General features: G+C 45.1%; 1 protein-coding gene across 4 annotated transcripts in view; it reads right to left on the reverse strand.

Annotated features, from left to right (window-relative positions):
* Positions 1-7,041, reverse strand: part of PEX5L (peroxisomal biogenesis factor 5 like) — a 177,951-nt gene extending 170,910 nt beyond the window's left edge. For all 4 annotated transcript variants that reach the window (XM_083739539.1, XM_083739537.1, XM_083739536.1 and 1 more), the window contains exon 1: positions 6,467-7,041. In XM_083739539.1, coding sequence (XP_083595665.1) covers positions 6,467-6,487 — 21 coding nt within the window. In that variant the 5' untranslated portion in view covers positions 6,488-7,041. The remainder of the gene's footprint in view (positions 1-6,466) is intronic.
* Positions 7,042-21,249: the final 14,208 nt, after the last annotated feature.

Raw genomic sequence — 21,249 nt, forward strand, 5'->3', positions numbered from 1 at the left:
GGGGCATTCATAAATGCCCCATGAAATGCCCTATACTTCATGCTCTGAAACACATTGGCTTGGATCTTCAGATAAGGCACTTCATGGAAGGAAACTTTCACACCTCCTCCTCTCCCTGCAATCACCTACACCCCCAGAAGAACCTCCTCAGTGGGTCAAGGGACCCTCCTCAACCATGTAGGATGAGGGACCTCTTGAACAATATGGATTGTTTCTGTATGATTTTGGGCAATTCGTCCTTCCACCAGCAGTCCCCAGTGCCCCATCCCATATTGTTTAAGAGGGGCCCCTGGCCCTTCAGAGAGACTTTGCAGGGGGCTCCAGAGAAGAGAAGGGGATGAGAGTCTTTCCTTCTCCTAAACTTCCCTAAGTTAACATCTTGGGATCTAAAGTATGCTTGGAAGTAAGTCCTGCTGGTTTTGATGACACTCAGTGATGTATTTGGAATCCAAGTCGAGAAGGCTGGAGGTATATTGTGATGGCACCTTGGCAAAGGAGGACTAGAAAGCCATTATTTCAAATGGAGGATCATATTGTGTGAGCTGGCTGATCTCTGGTAAGGCCAGCAGTAATTTCTTGCAATTGTAGCAGCACTTTCTTTAGCTGCCACAATCACAAACATGTCCGTGATTGCCTGATCTGCACAATGTATTTCTCAATGCATGAGCCGCGATTGCCTGGCCCTTGTTCTGCAGAATTACCATGAGGAAATTGGAATACATGATTCTGTGGCTGGAATAGGTTGTGGTGCCCAAACTTGACGCAGTGTATGTCTCTTTACCCTGACATTTGTTCATTTGTTTTAAAGATGCCTATTCCATCCTTCATTTCTAAATGCCACAGCAATTCACAAGAACAAGGGAGTGGATGCCTAACTCTTTCCCCTCTTTCTGCTCAGAACTGACAACCTCATGCAAGCTACTTTTCTATGGGGAGGGGGGTGGTCAAGTGTTTATTTCCCACTGCAAGCAGACAAGCAGATTAGGGAGAAGGAGAGGGCAGCTATTTTGAACCAGAAAATGGTCAGAGGGAAGATGGCCATGCAAGTCCCTCTGCTTAGCCCTTTAAACTCACAGCACCCAGGGGCTGATTCTGGTTGCAAAATGCTGGTGTGGAGGACTGCCTAGGACAGGTGTAGCCAACAAGCCTGTTCAGGGGTGGGGGTGCAGCTGGGTACACTTGCCCCAGGTCTTGGAGAGCTAAGCCAGCCAGGGGGCCCACCAGGGGCCTGCCAGACTTATGCTATCATGCCAAGAAAGCCCCATGCCTCCCAGACGACCAGGGACTTAATCGGCAAAACGGCCATGGGCAAAATGCCAATGCCTATCCATATGCACTGTAAGGCTTTGATTGTAAAATCTGGACCTGCGTTACTGCAGGTCCCTAATTAACCACAGTTTCTCAGTTTGTCTGAACCAGGAAACCATGACTACCAACTTCAGAACAAGCCTGGATCTTAAACCGACTTCAACCTACGGCGTAAGATCCTAGGTTGTCCCAAAGTTGGCTACCATGGTTTCCTAGTTCAGATGACACAGGAAACTATGGTTAGTTAGAGATTTCTTGGCTAATCGAGGCATGCCACGAAGGGAGGAGCAAAAGGGCTGCATGCCAGGGTAAAAGGATTTTGTATCTCGGTTTATTAAGCTGAGATACAATTGCATAAATGCCCATAGTAAACGCCAAAACAGCTTCCCACACACACCGCAATCAGTCGCTGCAACAACAAAACTTTTAGAGCAACTTCGCAGCCCCACAGAAGTGTTTCACACCTGCCCCGACACGTGGATCACGGAAAATGTAAGAAATCCATGATCAGCTTTCCCAACACCTTTGGGAAGCTTAAAAGCAGCCGATGGGGAAAGGGGAGTAAGTTGATGCAGGACAGCAGAAAGAGAGTGTTTGATTCTATCCTTCCATGCTGCTTTGCCAATCAAAATCCCTCCCTCCGATAGCTGCTAATGAATTCACTGGCATAACAAGGGATAGGGATGGGCCACAGTGGTGAAGTATCTGCTTTACATTCAGAAGGTCCCAGGCATCTCCAGCTATGGCTGAGAAAGAGCCCTGCCTGAAATCCTGGCCAGTCTCTGGCCAGCCAGTGTAGACAACACGAACCTAGATGGACCAATACTTTGATGCACTATTAAAGTTAAAGCAGCTTCCTATGTACATTATAACTATCTATCTATACCCCTCCCATCCCAGTGGGGATAACAGCTGCTTGCAGGGGAGCACAGCCAACCCATGCCGATGGCACACCACAGTTTTTTTAAATAACGCCAGGAGATCCAATTACAGATATCCAGCATCACATGCAATTTGACCCTAGAGCATCAGAGCAAACACAAAACAAAACTCGACTGCTCTTGTGGAACTTGTGAGCTGCCTTTCTCTCCAAAACCAGGACACTTTTTTTAAATGAAAGAGCCTAAGAGCTCCAAAAGGCAATGTAAGCCGATTTGATCTGGCTGGCTTCAACATGACCAAAAAGATAGGCTTAGAAAGCGGGCCATTGAACTGTAAGTTAAGCTCAGATGTATCAGGTTTTATACCCAAGGCATTCCAATTGATCTTACCCTCCTTGAAATCTTCTACAACATCTCTGCTCTCCTCCATTCCTTTGCTGAACGACTTTTGGAGCCAAACATTTAACCCTCAACTCCCAATCCTCCTTTGATTTGGACCCTCTTGTTCTGAAGGTCCACAACTAATTTTTCCTAACAGGAGACATAACTGTGAATTAAGTGAAAAGAGGAACTGGATAAACTTTTCAAAGAAAATCTGTAGCTGGCTAACAAAGCTCAGCAAATAATAACAACAGAGTAAGGCTTTACAAATTTGTTACTGTCAACGTCACAGGTGGACATGATGGGAAAAGGTGGAAATGATGGAAAAAGAAACCTTCAAGCAAATATTACATTATAGATTAATTAGCTATGCCTATCCCCCCAAACACACTGTATTAATCACAAAAAGGAGAAATTCTATATTAAAAAAATGATGTACATATGTGGGTGGATGGGGAAACTGCTGTGGTTTTTAAAGAACATTTTACATTGGGTCAACCATAAGAAAGGGAAGTACTTAAAGCTGGGACTCTAAGCATATTTGCTCAGAACAAAATTATTCAGAAATATTTTTCATTTTCAAATAAATGAGTCAAGGCTCACTGCCTATAAGTCTACATAAATACATAATATATAAAACTAAAGAGGACAAGTGGCCAGCAAACTTTTTCTAATCATTTAATTAGACATTTGTTCGCTGAGCCTATTCTAGATACCAGACAAATGCCTATTGATATTAGGAGTATATTTTATGACTTGAAACAGCTTATCATTACCAACTGTTTATAGCCTGAACAATTTCCAGATCTGCACACCTAGATGCAAATCTCATAAAGGAAAGCTTGAAGCAAGCTTTTCTTGATTAAACAAATGGGCACGTTACTATTAATTAACGTAACGCCTCCTTTCTGCACTTATATGAAGTGTGCAGTTTCCAGTAGAGTTCATACTATGCCAGCACAAAGTTTGCAGATACACAAATGCTAGGCACTGAACCCAATCTTTAAGTCCAGTTAAGTGAAAATACCTTTATTCCTGTTGAAATGAAGTTAACATAAATTAGTTTGCAACCTGATCATGTGCACTGACTTTATTGCAAATTATTCCATGTAACTCCATGAATTGAACTGCAGCCTTAAAACCACAAACGAACCCTTAACTATCTTGTAGATCAGTCTAAAGCGTTACAGGTTGGTGGGTAACACAATTTCAGTGGTCAGGGCAATGTGCATTTCCCCTCATTTAAGGTATAGAATGAAATCAACATTTATTTGTGCTCTTTAATATTAAACTGTACATGAATTTCTTGATTCAAGCCTTCCCTAGCTCTTAAATATTGCTGAGCTGTGCAGTCTTTATATATATATATATATATATATATATATATATATATATATATATATATATTTGCTTTCGTAGATTTTCACGGGTACAGGAATGCAGGTTTTGGTGTCCTCGGGTGTCTTCCCGTGTAAAAGTTGGGGTGTCTAGGCGACGTTTCGACGAGGTCTCACTCGTCATCTTCAGGCTGGTGCTTTCGGCTTCTTGTTACTGGAACAGAGCGGGATCTCAATGTTTGAGTTCCTATAAATACTGTAGAGGGGTGTGGTGTCTAGCCTCCAATGTTCTGGGCAGAGAGGAAGTTCCCAGGCTAGTGTGCCTTTTCTTCTTTTGTTCCTTAATTACTTGAGAGATACCTTGAGTGATTTCTTGAGTGATATCCTGAGTACCACTTAGGTGGGTCATTAGGTGTGGATTAGTTGCTAAAGTCTTTGTGTCTTGACCTCTTGAACTTTGTGAAGAGTTTTCCTGAGAAGATGGCTGTATTGCACTTAGCCATCGAGATAGAGAAACACCCTCACAACATGAACAAGCGTGACGACACATCCCGCTTGCCAGACATCTGGAAATTAGCCCTCTCCACAAAAACTGACACCAGATCCAGAGGCACACAGAACGCCAACACCAATCAACCACACCAGACCCAAACCCAGACCCTCTCCACAGATGAATTACTGACACCATCCAGTAGCCAATCCATGGTGGCACCTCCGGATGCTGCACCCCCCTGCAATCCCTACACAGATCTGGCTGACACAAGCCACAAAACCACAACTAAGTGCAATACAGCCATCTTCTCAGGAAAACTCTTCACAAAGTTCAAGAGGTCAAGACACAAAGACTTTAGCAACTAATCCACACCTAATGACCCACCTAAGTGGTACTCAGGATATCACTCAAGAAATCACTCAAGGTATCTCTCAAGTAATTAAGGAACAAAAGAAGAAAAGGCACACTAGCCTGGGAACTTCCTCTCTGCCCAGAACATTGGAGGCTAGACACCACACCCCCTCTACAGTATTTATAGGAACTCAAACATTGAGATCCCGCTCTGTTCCAGTAACAAGAAGCCGAAAGCACCAGCCTGAAGATGACGAGTGAGACCTCGTCGAAACGTCGCCTAGACACCCCAACTTTTACACGGGAAGACACCCGAGGACACCAAAACCTGCATATATATATATATATATATATATATATATATATATATATTAATTACAGAGCCAATTCAGTGACCATGAAGAGTTCTTACAGCATCTAGTTTTATAAAGCAAGAATTGTTGAGTCAGGATGCTCATTTAACTTTCATGTGTCACATTACATATGCACTCCTGTGGTTGACATTGACGTGGGCAAAAGGCTGATCAACAAGCCCTGAAATCAGCCAGAAGTACCGAAAATAAGGGGAAAAGCAGGGATTTTCCCTCTCTGCTCTCTGTACTTATCCTTCCTATTCACGCATGTTAAGATATCAATCTGGATACATACTAGAGGTGATTTTAAAAGTGGGTTGTTGCTGATGTTTTCTTTTGGGAAGAGGGAGTTGAGCAATGAAGGGAGGTTAACCAAAAAATGAGATTTGGTTGCATGTAAGGAAAAGAGGCTCCAAGCAATGGGCTCAATATTTCAGCACTCCCTCCACAATAAGACCTGTTTTCTTTAAGGGAAAAGGACCACGTGAAGAAGGAAGAGAGGGAGTCAAGGTTAAAGCCATCATCCTTAGCGTACCAAGGGAGAACAGCATCCTCCGCTTTCAGGGCTCTATACGTGGATCGATAGCAGTCGGAGGCTGCGATTCTATCTAGAGATGCTGGAAGACGTGCGTTTGAAATTCCAACCTTTGCAAAAGCATTGTGCTTCTCTCTCCGTCGCGCCCCCCCCCCCGCCCCCAAATTCATTCATTCACTCTTTTTGCTGGGCCAGATCAGGCGCCGCCCGTTTAACGTGGAGAGGAGGCGGAAGAGGAAGAGGAGCTCGGCGGTGTGCGTGAGAGAGACAAAACAAGCACACCCCAAACAGCGGCCGGGGAACCAGATGCGCTTCTGAGGGCGCAGAACCTCCGTCCACAAAGGGGCAGAGGGAAAAAGCATGCACAGGGGCCGGAGTTTGCGCGCGAGGTTTTGCAAAGCCAAGCCCACCACCACACAAAAAAAGTAAAGAGGGAGAGCGCCTCTTATTGTTTGCCCTTCAGCTGACATACATGCAAGGATGCCTTGAAAGCAGGCGCTGGAAAGGAGAGGTAGTGGGGCGGTTGCCGGTTTTCCACTAGCTGTTTTCCTAGACGGTTTTGTCTTCCCGGGAAGGGCTGACCTGGTGCGTAAAGGTCACCGGTCCAACCGGCGTCCAGGGCAAGACCCCGAAGTTAGTTGCAAAGTTCACCTGCTGCAACCTCTAGCCACCGGCCTCCTTTTCCTGAAGTGAGGCAACAGCCCGGTGCACCTGTTGCGCGAGGCGCAGGCGATGCGCCCCCCTGCCCACCCCAAACCACCCCAGAGAAACTTAACCGGAGCCTGGATTCCCACCCTTTGCAAAGCTCGCTTCCTGCTGCCTCTTACCTGCATGTGTCCCTGGTACATTCTGCTTTGCCTGCTTCAAGATCCACCCCCCGAGGCCGACAGGTTGTGGGACTGGGGGAGGAGGGGGTCGTCTTCCTCGACTAGGCAACTGCAAGCAGGTACAAGGTGAGCTCTGGAGGAAGCGGGAGTCTCGGGCGCCTGCAAGGGCTGAGTTAGGTGCCCGGCAAGCTCGCCGCGTCTGTTGCTCGCCGGTGACCTCCGACGCCTCCTCCTTCCCCTTCAAGGCGGCTTGCCGGGGATTTCTCGCGCGCAGTGTGCCAACGGGCAAAGGGAGCTGTCCTTCTCCCCCGGGGTGCTGGAAGAGGAAGCAGGCAGCCAGGCAAAGAGGGGAGGGGATGCAGGAGGGCTCTGTTGCTGCTGCTGCTGCTGTGACTGTTCTTATTTTTGCAAGGCAAAACCCGGGGAGGACTGCAAGCAAACTCTGGCCGCCGCCGCTGCCTTTATAACTCTGCTGGTCTCTTTTTTCAGGCGAACTCTTTTGGGCTTCCTGCTTGGCTCCTTCATTTCGCTTCCTCTCCAAAAGCGACCCCTCCTCCTCCCTCCTCTTGCTGCTGCTGCTGGACGGAGAAGGAGCCTCCCCCTCCTCCCTCCCTCTCCCTCCCTCCCTCCTTCCTTCCTTCCCTCCCTCCCTCTGCAAAGAGAGGAGCGCGCGCCATCCGGGGATCGTTCGAAATACCAGCGCGCGCTCGGCCACTGCCTGACTGCAAAGCCTGCAAGGTGCAGCGGGCATTGCCGTTAGGCAAGCCTTGTTTCCCTCTCTGTCTCTCCCTCTGTTGTTTGTTCCAGCCCGCAGGATCCCTCTTCCGGGCTTAAGCCAAGCTGACTGAGTCTGGCTGCTTCCACTGCTCTTTATATATAATATTACTAAGAATAAACCTGTTTCTACGGGAGTGCAAAAGTGACATTGGGAGCCCACGCGCTCCTAGCTCTTCGGCTCTGGGTGCTTGCAGAGGGCACGCCGGACGCCCCAAACGCCTCTTGTATGGAGTAGCCAATGCAGATCCGTAGGCCTTCTTTTGTTGACAAACGCGGGACTGACCTAATCTGAGCTTGTGCAGAGTTCCTGGCCTTCCCCGAGAAATCTTGAAAGAACTTTAAGGCAAAGTGTTTCTGAGCACGTGCAAAATAGCTTTCCTAGGTGAAAGGGAGGGTTTTCCAGTTTGCACCTTTCAAGAGGCTATAATTCTGGTTGGGCCAGGAAAATTCTTCTGAGGGCATTGCTGCAACCAAAGAAGTTAAGGACATGACCAAACAGCTCTAATTAAGGGCATCATTTGCGATGTTGGTCCTTGCACTATACTGTATATATGACTGACCAGAAACAATGCTTGAGCTGTGTGCAAACCCCAACAGCTGGCTTTTCCTGAAACTCCTCTGTGTTTCCTCCATACATAGTCATCCCAACACTGTTGGGTGAGCCAAGTGTTGTAATCGGGCAGGAAACCATTATAACAATTCAAACCTAAACAGATAGAATCAAATTTATGGATAGTTATCATTCAGCAGCACTAGGGTGGAGTTTCCCTTTGAAAACTTATTGGAGAAGGGCAACATTCAGGTCAGCAGTAGAAAGTCCCCAGGGGAGTTTGTGTTCCTTTTGAGGTTTTGGAATGTTGCCATTTCTGATGTCAAATCAGTGCCTGATTCTGTACTGCTTTTAATGTTGGGTTTTTAAAATTAAGTAAATGCTGTGCACTGCTTTGATATATTGTGAGAGGGCAGTATAAAAATAATTAAATAAATAAATAGATAAAAACAAATATTCCTTTGCAAGGAGACTGACCTGTGGCCTGCAAAAACCTGTAGAAAGCAGTAGGGTATAGTATGTATCACATTGGAAGATGTGTAGATGAACAAGTCCTTGATATTGTGGCTGAAGCTATTAGGGATGGTGGGAACTGTAGTTCAAAAATAGCTGGAGGCCCAAGTTTGGGAAACACCGAGTAAATGCATTGCCCTCAAGCTTTCAATCATAAAGGCTAAAAACTTGCTTTAAAAAATAATAATTGAAACTGATTCTCACAAAGCTGGGATCTGTGACAAATTTCCCTTTCTTCACTTCTCTCTCCCTCCCCCCCCCCTTTCTGCCACCACAACTTTCTGTGAAATGGGATACAGAGCTCTGAGCTTAGATATCACCCAAGCCTTTCAAAAGAAGTGTCACTCTACATAGCATGTGGAGTCTGCCATCTTTTAGTTGCAGTTTCTGAAATGTTTGTATTAACTAAACTTCCAAATTAAAAAAAAAAAGGTGTGTTGAAACTGGCAAGTGTAGCACTGGGACGGATGGGGAGGTGGAGAACATGAGTCAGCGTTCGGCAGCTGGCCATTTTAGATTCCTATACCCCAAATTAGATTCACATATGCAAAGAAAAATGAGCAATCTCTGGTCTGGTTTCTCTGAGAAATAAATAAATGCATGAACATTCAATAGCACTGCAGAGTTGCTAGCTCAGCAGCCACTGGACCTACCAAAGAAGTCATCAGACTGGATTGCCTTAGTAGACAAATAATTCTCAGTAAACCAGTTACTAAGAATGGTGGATGTACCCACTTCTGCGCAAACACACACACACACACACACAGAGAGAGAGAGAGAGAGAGAGAGAGAGAGAGAGAGAGAGAGAGAGAGAAGGCAGTGGGGAATACAATGCTGGAATTGTTGGTATGTGTACCTCACCCATATGGTCTGCACAAGCTACATAATAAGGTGGCAAAATCCTAAGAAAGGACAGTGGACTGCACTACCTCATGTAAATTATCCCTCATGTAAGCAAAATAATGGAAACTCCTCACAAGGAGAAGACCAGCAAATTGGAAAGACAGGTCCTAGCCCAGTCTACCCCAATGTTTTAGCTTTCTGCTTGTGGTGAGTTTTGAGGATTGTGTCTGTTTGACTTGGTTTTAAATAAGGGAACAATGCAAAAAAATTGATACCCCTTTGTACTTTGCAGTAGCACATTCCATGATGCTACTTCAGGCTTGTACCATCTCATTCCCAAGGCGCAACATTATGCTGACTGAGGTAGAATGCTAGAATATACCACTTCAGTTGTGTGGGCTGGGTGTGTGTCTGTCATCTTTTCTATTACTTAAAAAAAACATCCCACCCTACCTGGAGTAAACTAACATATCAGGGAAACAATTCCTACTCAGGTGTTCTGTACCCACGGGAACTAAACATGTAATGCAGAAATATGGGACACTGTCCCTACCCCCGATGATGTGGGTGTTGGTCACAGTCCCCAGCTATCACATAAGTGACTCAATTTGAAGGGTTCTCTAACACAACAACCCTGATTGGTCAGAATGAGGAACATAGGAAGAGCCAATCCAGTCCAGCATTCCATTCTCACCGTGACCAACTAGATGCCTCTGGGGAGCCCATAAGCCAGTGGTTCCCAACCTTTTTTGGGCCATGTCCCACCTAAGCATCTCTAAAATCCTGATTCCCCCCCCTCCATGACATATAATTCTTACTATTCAAAAAGTCAACTCCTATTCACATGGAGGAAGCCTTAAAGGCCATTAACTGTTAATAACTCATTCTCAAATTGCCCCCCTTAAAAATCAAATTGCCCCCCCTGTGGGGCATGTGCCCCACGTTGGGAACCATGGCCATAAGCTGAACCTCAACACAAGAACCTTTTTCCTGATCTGTTGTTTCCAGCAACTGGCATTCAGAGGCATGCTACCTCCAACAGTGGAGGTAAACCACTAGACAACATAACTAAAGTGGTACCTCAGGTTAAGAACTTAATTCATTCTGGAAGTCTGTTCTTAAACTGAAATTGTTCTTAACCTGAGGTACCACTTTAGTTAATGGGGCCTCCTGCTGCCGCTGTGCCGCCGCCGCCGCACAATTTTTGTTCTCATCCTGAGGTAAAGTTCTTAACCCGAGGTACTATTTCTGGGTTAGCAGAGTCTGTAACCTGAAGCGTCTGTAACCCGAGGTACCACTGTAGTGGTCACAGATAGTCTTATCCAACATGAATTCCTCTACTCTTCTAAAGCTATTCCAGGTTTTTAAATCATGTGATATGTGAGGAAGCCCTTTCTTTTGTCTGCCCTCAATCTTCCTGTGGGAATGTTGAAGGTGGCAGGAGAAGATATCTTATTTATTAATATCCTTCCTAACTTGCGCTAGCAAGTTCGTTTAGTTAGCAGAGTTTACATTCCCACTTTACACGGTTGCAAACTCGCGTGAGTTTCTTAAGACAATAAGTAATTCGATCTGGCTTGTCCAGATTGAAAAGTGTTCTAATATTTTCCTGGTAAGACCCCTTTAACCCCTCCTAAAATAATAAAGACACCACAGTCTAATTCATAAGCAGTAAAAAGAAAGTTTACTCACGATCAGGCAGAGCACAGTGTGACCCCTGAAGGCAGGCTTTAGGTTTCAAACAGGTTTACCCCATAAGGGAGATGACCTGGGGGACTGCTTGGATGGCAGCCAGCAGTAATCATAGGCGCCGACTCCTTGGGGCCTGAGGGGGCCCGAGCCCCCTCAAAAATTCGTTTGGGGGGGCTCAGCCCCCCCAATAATTTAAGAAAATTATTACCGTATTTTTCCGGCATTCTGCCTCAGGGTCTTACTGCCCACCCTGCTCTGTTTCCTTGCTGTGTTTGCTCAAACGGAACAAAGAGCAGGGAAAGCCCCTCCCCTCCAGGCAGAGGGAAAGCAGAGTGTGTCTCTGTGCTCCGTGCAGGAGGGAGAGAGAGGAGCGAGAGAGAGCGCGCGAGCTGGCTGACTTGGGTGGGTAGGTGAGGGAAAACTTTTGCCTTCCTTTCCTCCCTCCTCCTGTTATACCCCTCTCCTGCATTCTTAGCCAGCTGCTTCTCTGCACACCCCTCTCCTGCTCCGTGTCCCTTCTGTGTTTTTCCTTCCCTCCCCACTTAAAATGTGGTTAAAAAGCATGGATCCACATGGATCCTCAGGATCTTTGCATTGGGTCAGCCCAAATTCACCATCAGAGCACATAGCATGTCCATGGCTACAGCCTGCCCCCCAAAAATCACGCACCCACTGTTGCCTGGGGCTGCAATGGTGCAAAAACGTGGTTACAAAACATGGATCCACATGGATCCTCAGGATCTTTGCATTGGGTCAGCCCAAATTCACCATCAGAGCACATAGCATGTCCATGGCTACAGCCTGCCCCCCCAAAATCACGCACCCACTGTTGCCTGGGGCTGCAATGGTGCAAAAACGTGGTTACAAAACATGGATCCACATGGATCCTCAGGATTTTTGCATTGGGTCACCGCAAATTCACCATCAGATCACATGTCTGTGGCCACAGCATGAAGCACAAAAATGATACATCCACTGTTTCATTCAGAATGTTTTTTTCCCTTGTTTTCCTCCTCTAAAAACGATGTGCGTGTTATGGTCAGGTGCATGTTATAGAGCGAAAAATACGGTAGTTATATTATGCTTTGTAAAATCACAAAATTATGTTGGTATTTTTTATTTTCCTTGTTTGATGATAGTTACCTTTTAAAATACATTCAGTAATGAGTTAAAACAAATAATTATTACGGTAATAAAAGAGGCGGCGCGAGTAGTTTTGCTCGGTGCGTGCGACTGGCCCAGCCCCTCTTTCCTTTTCCTCTCTTCTGCTCTCCCGCCGGGTGCCTGAGGGAGAGTTACTTAGCGGTTCCAACTCTGCTAAAACTACTTTTGTGAAGATCCCTAAGTATTGGTTCAGATTTCGTATGATTGGAATGGACTCTTCTTCTTAGGACATTTTATGCTCCCCCTAGAGGATTGAGGATTTATAACAAAAACATTGTTTTACTTTCTATTTCCCGGCCCTCTGTTTGACTGTTACCATCTGGGCCGTAGCTTTCTCATGGGAACAACTCAGCTTGACCTTGACTGCTAGATAACTTTGGAATGAGTGGCGCAAAAAGAAAGGGATTAAGAACTAGACAAACAACTCTGACAACCTTAACTGCAGCCTCACAAACACGTAGATCATCTGTGCCTACTCTGCCCTCGGAGGAAAAAGCTACCTCCCTGTCACAGGCAGGGGAGGGAGAAACTGAGGAATTATAACTAGAAGAGATGGCTTCAGGAGGATCTGGTTCTGTACTAGAGAGAATTCTTGAGAAATTGGAATCTTTGGACAGGAAAGTTGACCAACAAACTGCGAAAATTGACCTTAATACAGAAACTTTAAACAAATTATCTGGGCAAGTTGCACAGAATGCACAAGCAATCGGACAACTGAAGGAGGCTGCAGGTGAAAATCAGAAACTGGCCGAAGAGACCAGCCAAAGAGTGGGAGAGTTGGAAAAAGAAGTAAGGCCGCTCAGCAAGCAGGTTGGGGAACACCAGACCTACCTCTCTATGTTGGAACTTCGGAACAGGGAGATTAACTTAAGGAGAAGATCGATACCAGAAGTGGAAGAAGGTAATCTAGCTGAGTTTTTGACCAAAGAATTCTCCAAGTTCTGGGGTCTAGAGGAGGAAGACTTTAAAATTGTGTCAGCCTTCAGACTTGGAAGACTTACAAAGAGAGAAAAGCCCAGAGACTGTTTGATTACGTTGAGATCAAAGGAGGAAAGGGACAAGATTTTGGGCCTGCACTACGGAAGATCTCTGAACATTTCGGACAAAAGAATTGAGATTTTTAAGGACATTCCTAAACAGCTGTTGGATCTCAGATCTGAATATTTAGACTTAGTAAAACTGTTGAGAAACAACTCAATCATCTTTAGGTGGGACTTTCCCCAAGGATTATCCTTTACCTTTAGAGGGAAGAAGATTAAAATTAGAACTTTGGAAGATAGGGATAAGTTTTTGACTGCCTACGGAGAGGACCTTCATAAAGGACTTGAACTACCCTCAGGGCCTGAACCACCACAGGTACCTGTACCTCAGAACCCTGAAGACTCACAGAACAAAACACCATCCCAAGGAAACTAAACAGATCTATCCAGGATGTCTCTGCAACTTTTAAGCTGGAACATAAATGGCTGTAACAGCCCGGAAAAAAGGAAGAAAATCTTTCACATATTAAAGAAGGAGCAACTAGACATCACTTGTCTACAAGAAACACATGTGACTAGGCTCCACAGAAAAATATTGGTAAATAAAAGGTTAGGCCAAGAATTTATATCTTCGGATTCAGTTAAGAAGAGAGGAGTGGTGATATATGCAAAGGAGAGCCTCTCACCAAAATTTCTATTTAAAGATGAACATGGAAGAATTTTGGCAATTGAAATACAGCACCAAGGAGAGAAAATTTTGATATTAGGAATCTACGCTCCAAATGAAGGGAAATCAGAATTCTACAAGAAGTTGCATGAGATTATGCTGGATTATCTGGACTATGATAACATCATCATGATGGGAGATATGAATGGGATCGTTTCAACGAATATGGATAGGTCACAAAGCCAAAAGGTTACTAAAGATGGCAGACTACCAAAGACATTTTTCGAAATGACAGACAACATGGACTGGATTGATATATGGAGGACAAAGAACCCCTTGGGGAAAGAAGGAACATTTTTCTCTGAAGCCCAACTGACTTGGACAAGAATTGACCAAATATGGATTTCTAGAGGTCTGGCTCCTAAGGTGAAGAAAGTGGAAATCTGCCCAAAGACCTGCTCCGATCATAATGCGTTGAAAATGGACATGACATTATTACCAACCGGCTCCTTTAGATGGAAGATGAATGACAATTTGTTTAGAGATCAGGAGATTATTAAGAAGGCCAAAAAAACAATAAAGGACTACTTTGAGATAAATTTGAACACTGCTGTGGAAAAAAGAACAATCTGGGACGCAAGCAAAGCTGTGATGAGAGGGTTCTTGATACAACAGAACGCCATAAAGAAAAGACTACAAAATGAGAAAAAGGATAAGATTTTGGGGAAAATTAAAGAGTTAGAGAAGAAACTAAGAGTAAACCCGAAGTCACAGCCGATCTTGAGAGAAATTAAACTTCATCAGGCACAATATTCCAAACTGATAAATCAGGAAATAGAATGGAAGATCAAATTGATGAAACAAAAAACATTTGAATCGGCTAACAAATGTGGGAAACTGCTGGCTTGGCAGTTGAAGAAGAGACAAAAGTTGAACATAGTAACAAATTTGGAAATAGAAGGAAGATATATTCAGAACCCGGTGGAAATTAGAAAATGTTTCCAGAAATATTTTAAGAAATTATACACTCAAGGGCCACAAAATGAGGAAGAGATTGCAAAATTTTTGGAGAAAAATGGACTTAAAAAACTATCACAAGAAAATAGATCACTCCTGAATAGTAAAATAACACGTTTAGAGATAGAACATGCCATTCAGAATATGAAGCTGGGCAAGTCTCCAGGGCCAGATGGCTTGACCTCCAAGTATTATAAGACATTAAGTGACTTTTTGATCCAACCACTGATGGAGGTCAGCAATGAAATTATGGAGGGAAAGAAGGCGCCTGAATCGTGGAAGGAAGCTTTCATCACATTGATACCAAAATCAGAAACTGAAAAGACACAACTTAAGAACTACCGTCCCATCTCCCTTTTAAATGTGGATTATAAAATATTTGCTGACGTTTTGGCAGGAAGACTCAAAAGAGTTTTAAATGAGATAATTCATAAAGACCAGGCAGGCTTTCTCCCAGGAAGACACTTGTTTGCTAATACAAGGAACATTATTGACATTTTGGAACTTTTGCAAACAAATATTAACACTAAAGCAGCTTTAATTTTTATAGACGCGGAGAAGGCCTTCGATAACATCTCTTGGAAATTTATGAAGGGGAATTTAAAAGAAATGGGAGTGGGGCGGGGTTTTGAAAATGGGATTGACGCCATTTATTCAGAACAAAAGGCAAAACTGATAGTCAACAATGTGGTTACAGAAGAGTTTAAGATTGAAAAAGGGACACGACAGGGCTGCCCGATTTCCCCCTTGCTGTTTATTTCTGTCCTGGAGGTGCTCTTGAACTTGATTAGAGGGGACCGGTTGGTGCAAGGGATTCAGATCGGAGCGAAACAATATAAACTTAAAGCTTTTGCAGATGACCTTGTTTTGACATTGCAAGAGCCAGAATCTAGCACAAAAAGAGTGTTACAATTGATTCAGGACTTTGGTCGGGTAGCGGGCTTCAAACTAAATAAACAGAAAACTAAGGTGTTGGGAAAAAACTTGACAGATGCAGAGTCAGAACGGTTTCAGAGAGAAACAGAATTAACTGTGGTTAAAAAAGTAAAGTACCTAGGGGTAAACATAACAGCAAAAAATCTGAGTCTATTTAAGGATAATTATGAAAAATGTTGGTCTGAAATTAAGAGAGACTTGGACAGTTGGTCAAAATTGAAGCTTTCTTTGTTAGGCCGAATTGCTGCTATTAAGATGAATGTATTGCCTAAGATGTTGTTTTTGTTTCAAACATTGCAAATTGTGGACAAGACGGAGTGTTTCAGGAAGTGGCAGAGAGATATTTCTAAATTTGTCTGGCAGGGCAAAAAGCCCAGAATTAAGTTTAAGATATTAACTGATGCGAAAGAAAGAGGGGGCTTTGCCCTGCCAGACCTAAGGTTGTACTATGAAGCCGCAGCTTTCTGCTGGCTAAAAGACTGGCTACTTCTAGAGGACACCGATGTGTTAGACTTAGAAGGTTTTAACAATGCATTTGGTTGGCATGCATACTTATGGTATGACAAAGTTAAGATCAATAAGGCCTTTAAGAACCATATTGTCAGGAAAGCAGTGTTTAATGTCTGGACAAAATACAAAGACCTATTGGAAAATAAAACTCCAAGATGGCTATCACCTCTGGAGGCTAAGGCCCGAAAAAGACCCAATATGGAGGCCAAATGGCCGAAATATTGGGAAATAATAGAGAAAGAGGGCAATAATTGGAAATTGCAGAGTTTGGAAAAAATGAAAGACAAAGTGCGAGACTGGTTACATTACGCTCAGATTCAAGAAATTTTTAAAAAGGATAAAAAGTTAGGATTCCAGGTGGAGAAATCGAAGTTGGAAACAGAATTGTTAGAACCTAAGACTAAAGTACTCTCAAGAATGTATAACTTGCTGTTGAAATGGAATACACAAGATGAAATGGTTAAGTCGGCCATGATAAAGTGGGCACAGGATATTGGGCATAATATTATGTTTGAGGACTGGGAAAGGTTGTGGACCACGGGGATGAACTTCACGGCATGTAATGCTCTGAAGGAAAATGTAATGAAAATGATATATAGGTGGTACATGACCCCAGTTAAACTTGCCAAAATATGCTATGTGCCAGACAATAAATGTTGGAAATGTAAGGAAAATGAAGGAACATTCTTTCACCTCTGGTGGACTTGTCCCAGGGTGAAGGTCTTCTGGGAAATGATATATAATGAGCTGAAAAAGGTATTTAAGTATACCTTCCTTAAGAAACCAGAGGCCTTCCTCCTGGGCATTGTCGGCCAGATGGTGCCAAAGAAGGATCGAACATTTTTTTTGTACGCAACAGCAGCAGCAAGGATACTTATCGCCAAGAAGTGGAAAACTCAAGATCTACCCACTCTGGAAGAATGGCAGATGCAGCTGATGGACTATATGCAACTGGCTGAGATGACTGGCAGAATTCGAGACCTGGGAGAAGAGAGGGTTGAAGAAGATTGGAGGAAATTTAAGACTTATTTACAAAAATATTGTGATTTGGTGGAAGTTAAGTAGGATGTTTGATCATAAATAATTGGCCACCACAAAATCGGATCGGAATGGGATGTAAAGTGAGATTAAGAGAAATTAATTTGCAGAGGATTATATTTAAATAAGTGGTTATAAAATTTGCAAATTAGATGATAAATTGCATGGAAAAAAAAATCTATGATGATGAAAATGGTAGCGGGAGATGTGAGGAAGTCCAAAGAAGTTATGAAACTCTGTTAAAAGTAAGGTTGTTTATTGTCTTTGTACTTTATTCTGTAAAAACCCCTAATAAAAACTATATTAAAAAAAAAAAAGAGAGTTACTTAGCGGTTCTGAGGAGCCGCTGTTGTTTCGGCAGGGGAAAAACCGCCGCCCGCGAACCGCCGAGCTCCCTCTCTCTTTCCAGCCTCTCTCTCTCTCTCTCTCTCTCTCTCTCTCTCTCTCGCTATGGCCAAGGAGGAGGAGAAGCCCTTCAGCCAGTCTATGGCCGAGTGGCGGAGGTTCATCTACAACCCCAACAGCGGCGAGTTCCTGGGGCGAACGGCCAAGAGCTGGGGTGAGGAGGGCGAGCGAGCGCGCGCGCGCGGGGAAGGGAGGGGAGGGGGCGGCCGGCACGAGGGGCAGTGGGAGGCGAGGCGCGGCGGGCACGTGCCTTGCCCACCACGCATCTCTCTCCTTCTCGGTCTCTCTCCCTCCCTCAGCTGGCGAGGGGGCCACGAGGCGGGCGGTAGCAGCAGCAACGGGCCGGATCTTATAAAACTTCCCGGGGCAGGACCCCAGTATGGGCCCCCCCAATATTTTTTATAAGTCGGCGCCCCTGCAGCAGTTCAAACCAGGAAGTTCGCAGGACGAAAGGAAGATAGAAGAAAAGAGAGAGTGGCGGCATGCCTTAGCCTTTTACCAGGTCTGGAAAGGTCACACCCACCCTCTAGTCACATGCAAGGAAGGATGCTCCAGCCAGGTGTAACAGGAAGTTCGACTGGCTAGACCAACATCGCCCTGCATGTCCACTCTAGGAAAACAAGGAATGTTGTATTTGACTGCTCCCAGTGGATTACATTCCAAACTTCCAACATTCAGGTTCACTGGATGACACTGAGTTCTAGAGAGAGGTAGAAAACCATTTCTCTATCTATATCCTTCTCACCTTGCACAATTTTATAAAGCTGTATCATGCCCCCTTTTACTCTGTCCCAGTGGAGGAAAACCCATGCATGCTGATACAGTTCTTTTCAGACGGAGGTGGTAGTTGGGGACGTCTTCAGCATATGTGGTGGCATCAAGGCAGGGTTAGGCCTTCTCCTTGTCACCTCCATGCATCCAGAAACAAACACCTTAGCAAGGCTCTTGATTCACTTCAACCCAGTGGCGTAGCATGGGGGGTGCAGGGGGGGCCGGCCGCAACATCTGGAGGGGGCACTCGCCGCCTCCAGAGTCGCCGAAGAGCCTCAGGCGCAGGCTGTAGCAGAGCCCCATGTCTCGCGGAACCGACAAGCTGTGCACGCGTCCGGGCTGAAGGCGTCCGGTAGGCAGCGGGTTTCAGCGTTCGCCGCGGTCCCCGCGCGTCAGGGCCACCAGGCAGCCCCGCCGCCGCTGCTGCTGCTGCTGCTGCTGCTGCTAGGCCATGTTGCATTTTCCTCACCTCTCTGCCCTCCTCCTCCTCCGGGCAAGCGGCGTCGTTTGGGCGGCAGCGCCAGCGGCAACTCGCCTCAGATCACCTGACATGGACCCCCCGCTGCTGCTGTGGCTACATTACCGTAAATACCCCAGCCCAGGCAGCAGCAAGAAGAAGCTGGCGGCAGCGGCAGGTTAGGGGTTAGGGGCGCAAATTACTTGCCTTGCCCCGGGTGCTGACAACCCACGCTACGCCGCTGCTTCAACCTTTCCTGATTCAATCTTTCTTTCAATCATTCCTGTTGTTGGGGGAAGCAATAACCTGGAAAAATGAGGAAAAGGACCTTTTAATACCTTTTTAAAAAACCTTGAGATTTTAGCTGTGAACAGAATAAGGTGTTGCTTGACATGCTTAAACAGGAATCTGTTGAATTTAATATTTCATTATAACAGCAGTGGCTACACACCTGTATGCTCCTGTTTTTGAGGTTTATTTCCTAATCCTTGTCATGTGTCCTTGGAAACAGGTCCAATGGATTTTAGTGGGGCTTCTTTCCAAGTAACCATGCTTATGGTAACAGCATTAGAATTTTAACACAAAAAGATCACATATTCCCCAAAGAAGCCTACAGCCTACCCCTTGAAGAACTACAATTCCCATCACCCTTAACAAACCACAGTTCCCAGGATTCGAGTCATACCTCGAATTGAATGTGCTTCGGGTTGAGCACGTTCGAGTTGCACTCCGCTGCAACCCAGAAGTAACAGAGCACGTTACTTCCGAATTTCGACACTCGTGAATGCGCAGATGCTCAAAATGACGTCATGCGCATGCGCAGAAGTGGCGAAACGCGACCCGCGCATGTGCAGACGCGCTGCCACGTCTTGCGTTCTGTTCAGGATGCGAACGGGGCTCCGGAACAGAGCCCGTTCACATCCTGAGGTACCACTGTATGGCTGGCCAGAGCCATCTTTCCTATTGGGCTTACAGGTGCGTTGTGCCAGGGCGACGGCCTCTCAGGGGCGCCCCAGCGAGTGGGGGAGCTGTGTGGCTTTGCCGGTGGCCTCCCCTTTCCCAGCACACCCGCCAGCTGTGCCCCGGCAACCATATGGCTGGCGGGTGTGCAGCTTGCCTCCCAATCCTCCGCGTATGGCATGAGTATGGCATGGATGTTACTTACCTTCGGCTTTATATAGAATTTCCACTGCCTGCAATGTTGTTGCTTTTTCTCAGTAGTCATGTGCACATATATCTCTCCACAGACAGAAACATTCTATGCATCTGCTGGAGTGCCCTTTAGCCCATGAAACTTTAGGCCAGGATAAATCTATTAGGCTACGATCCTAACTACACATACTAGAGAGAAAGGATCCCTGAGTCTATTCAGTGAACTAATATACAGGCTTAGGATTGCATTATAAGTCTTTAAACTGTCCATAGGCTCTTTGTTGTCTGAAATTTTTAAGAGTTGTTTTCAAGGGCAGAACTAGATGTGATGCCAAAAGAGGACTTGTTGCCAGAATTTATATAGAAATTCAATTAATTAACTGACTTTATATAACAAAAACCTCATAATGGGAGTTCTCTAGGAGGGTCACAAAGCAAAAAAAACAACCTGTATTTTTTAAAAATTGGAATTTTTTATTTAGGTTGTTGTAATTTTGCTTGACCAGCTTGTGACAAATTTGTCGTGTTGTTTATTAGCCCTGTATATTTTTTGTGTATTTCAGTATTTTGTTTTTTCTTGGTTTTATTACTTTGCTCCCCGCTCTGGGATTGAAAACATTCAATGAGGAGTGTGCTATAAATCCTGTAAACATGCAAACAACCATGCAGTAAAATGTAGTATAAAACAATAAAAACTATAGAAAATCAATGGTTCCTTTCTGAAGCATGTGACATCACCGCACCTGGTGCATAATGTGACTGTGGAGCAGTTTCTGAAACTACTAAGCCTTGCAGGGAGAAGAGGGGAGATGGGTTGCAGGATTGCTGCTTCTGGCAGAAAATTGACATTTGTTGCCACGTCTGGTTCTGTCCTTAGGACTGAAATACATGAAAGGACTGTTTCTTCTGCCCATTCACAGAAGGGGCAGGCATGGTTTCCTTCTGGTTTCTGCAGTGGCAAGTCTTTCTGGCAGATGTGCCACAAAGCCGGGTCCAAAGGATGCCATGGCACCAATGCATGCTTGGGAATATGGAGAGAAATATGTTGTTGTTGTTGTGGTTGTTGTTTAGTTGTTTAGTCATGTCTGACTCTTCATGACCCCATGGACCAGAGCACGCCAGGCACTCCTGTCTTCCACTGCCTCCCGCAGTTTGGTCAAACTCATGCTGGTAGTTTCGAGAACACTGTCCAACCATCTAGTCCTCTGTCGTCCCCTTCTCCTTGTGCCCTCCATCTTTCCCAACATCAGGGTCTTTTCCAGGGAGTCTTCTCCTCTCATGAGGTGGCCAAAGTATTGGAGCCTCAGCTTC

The sequence above is a fragment of the Podarcis gaigeae genome (assembly GCF_964106915.1).
Source record: "Podarcis gaigeae genome assembly, chromosome: 5".
In the NCBI taxonomy this organism is placed as follows: domain Eukaryota; kingdom Metazoa; phylum Chordata; class Lepidosauria; order Squamata; family Lacertidae; genus Podarcis; species Podarcis gaigeae.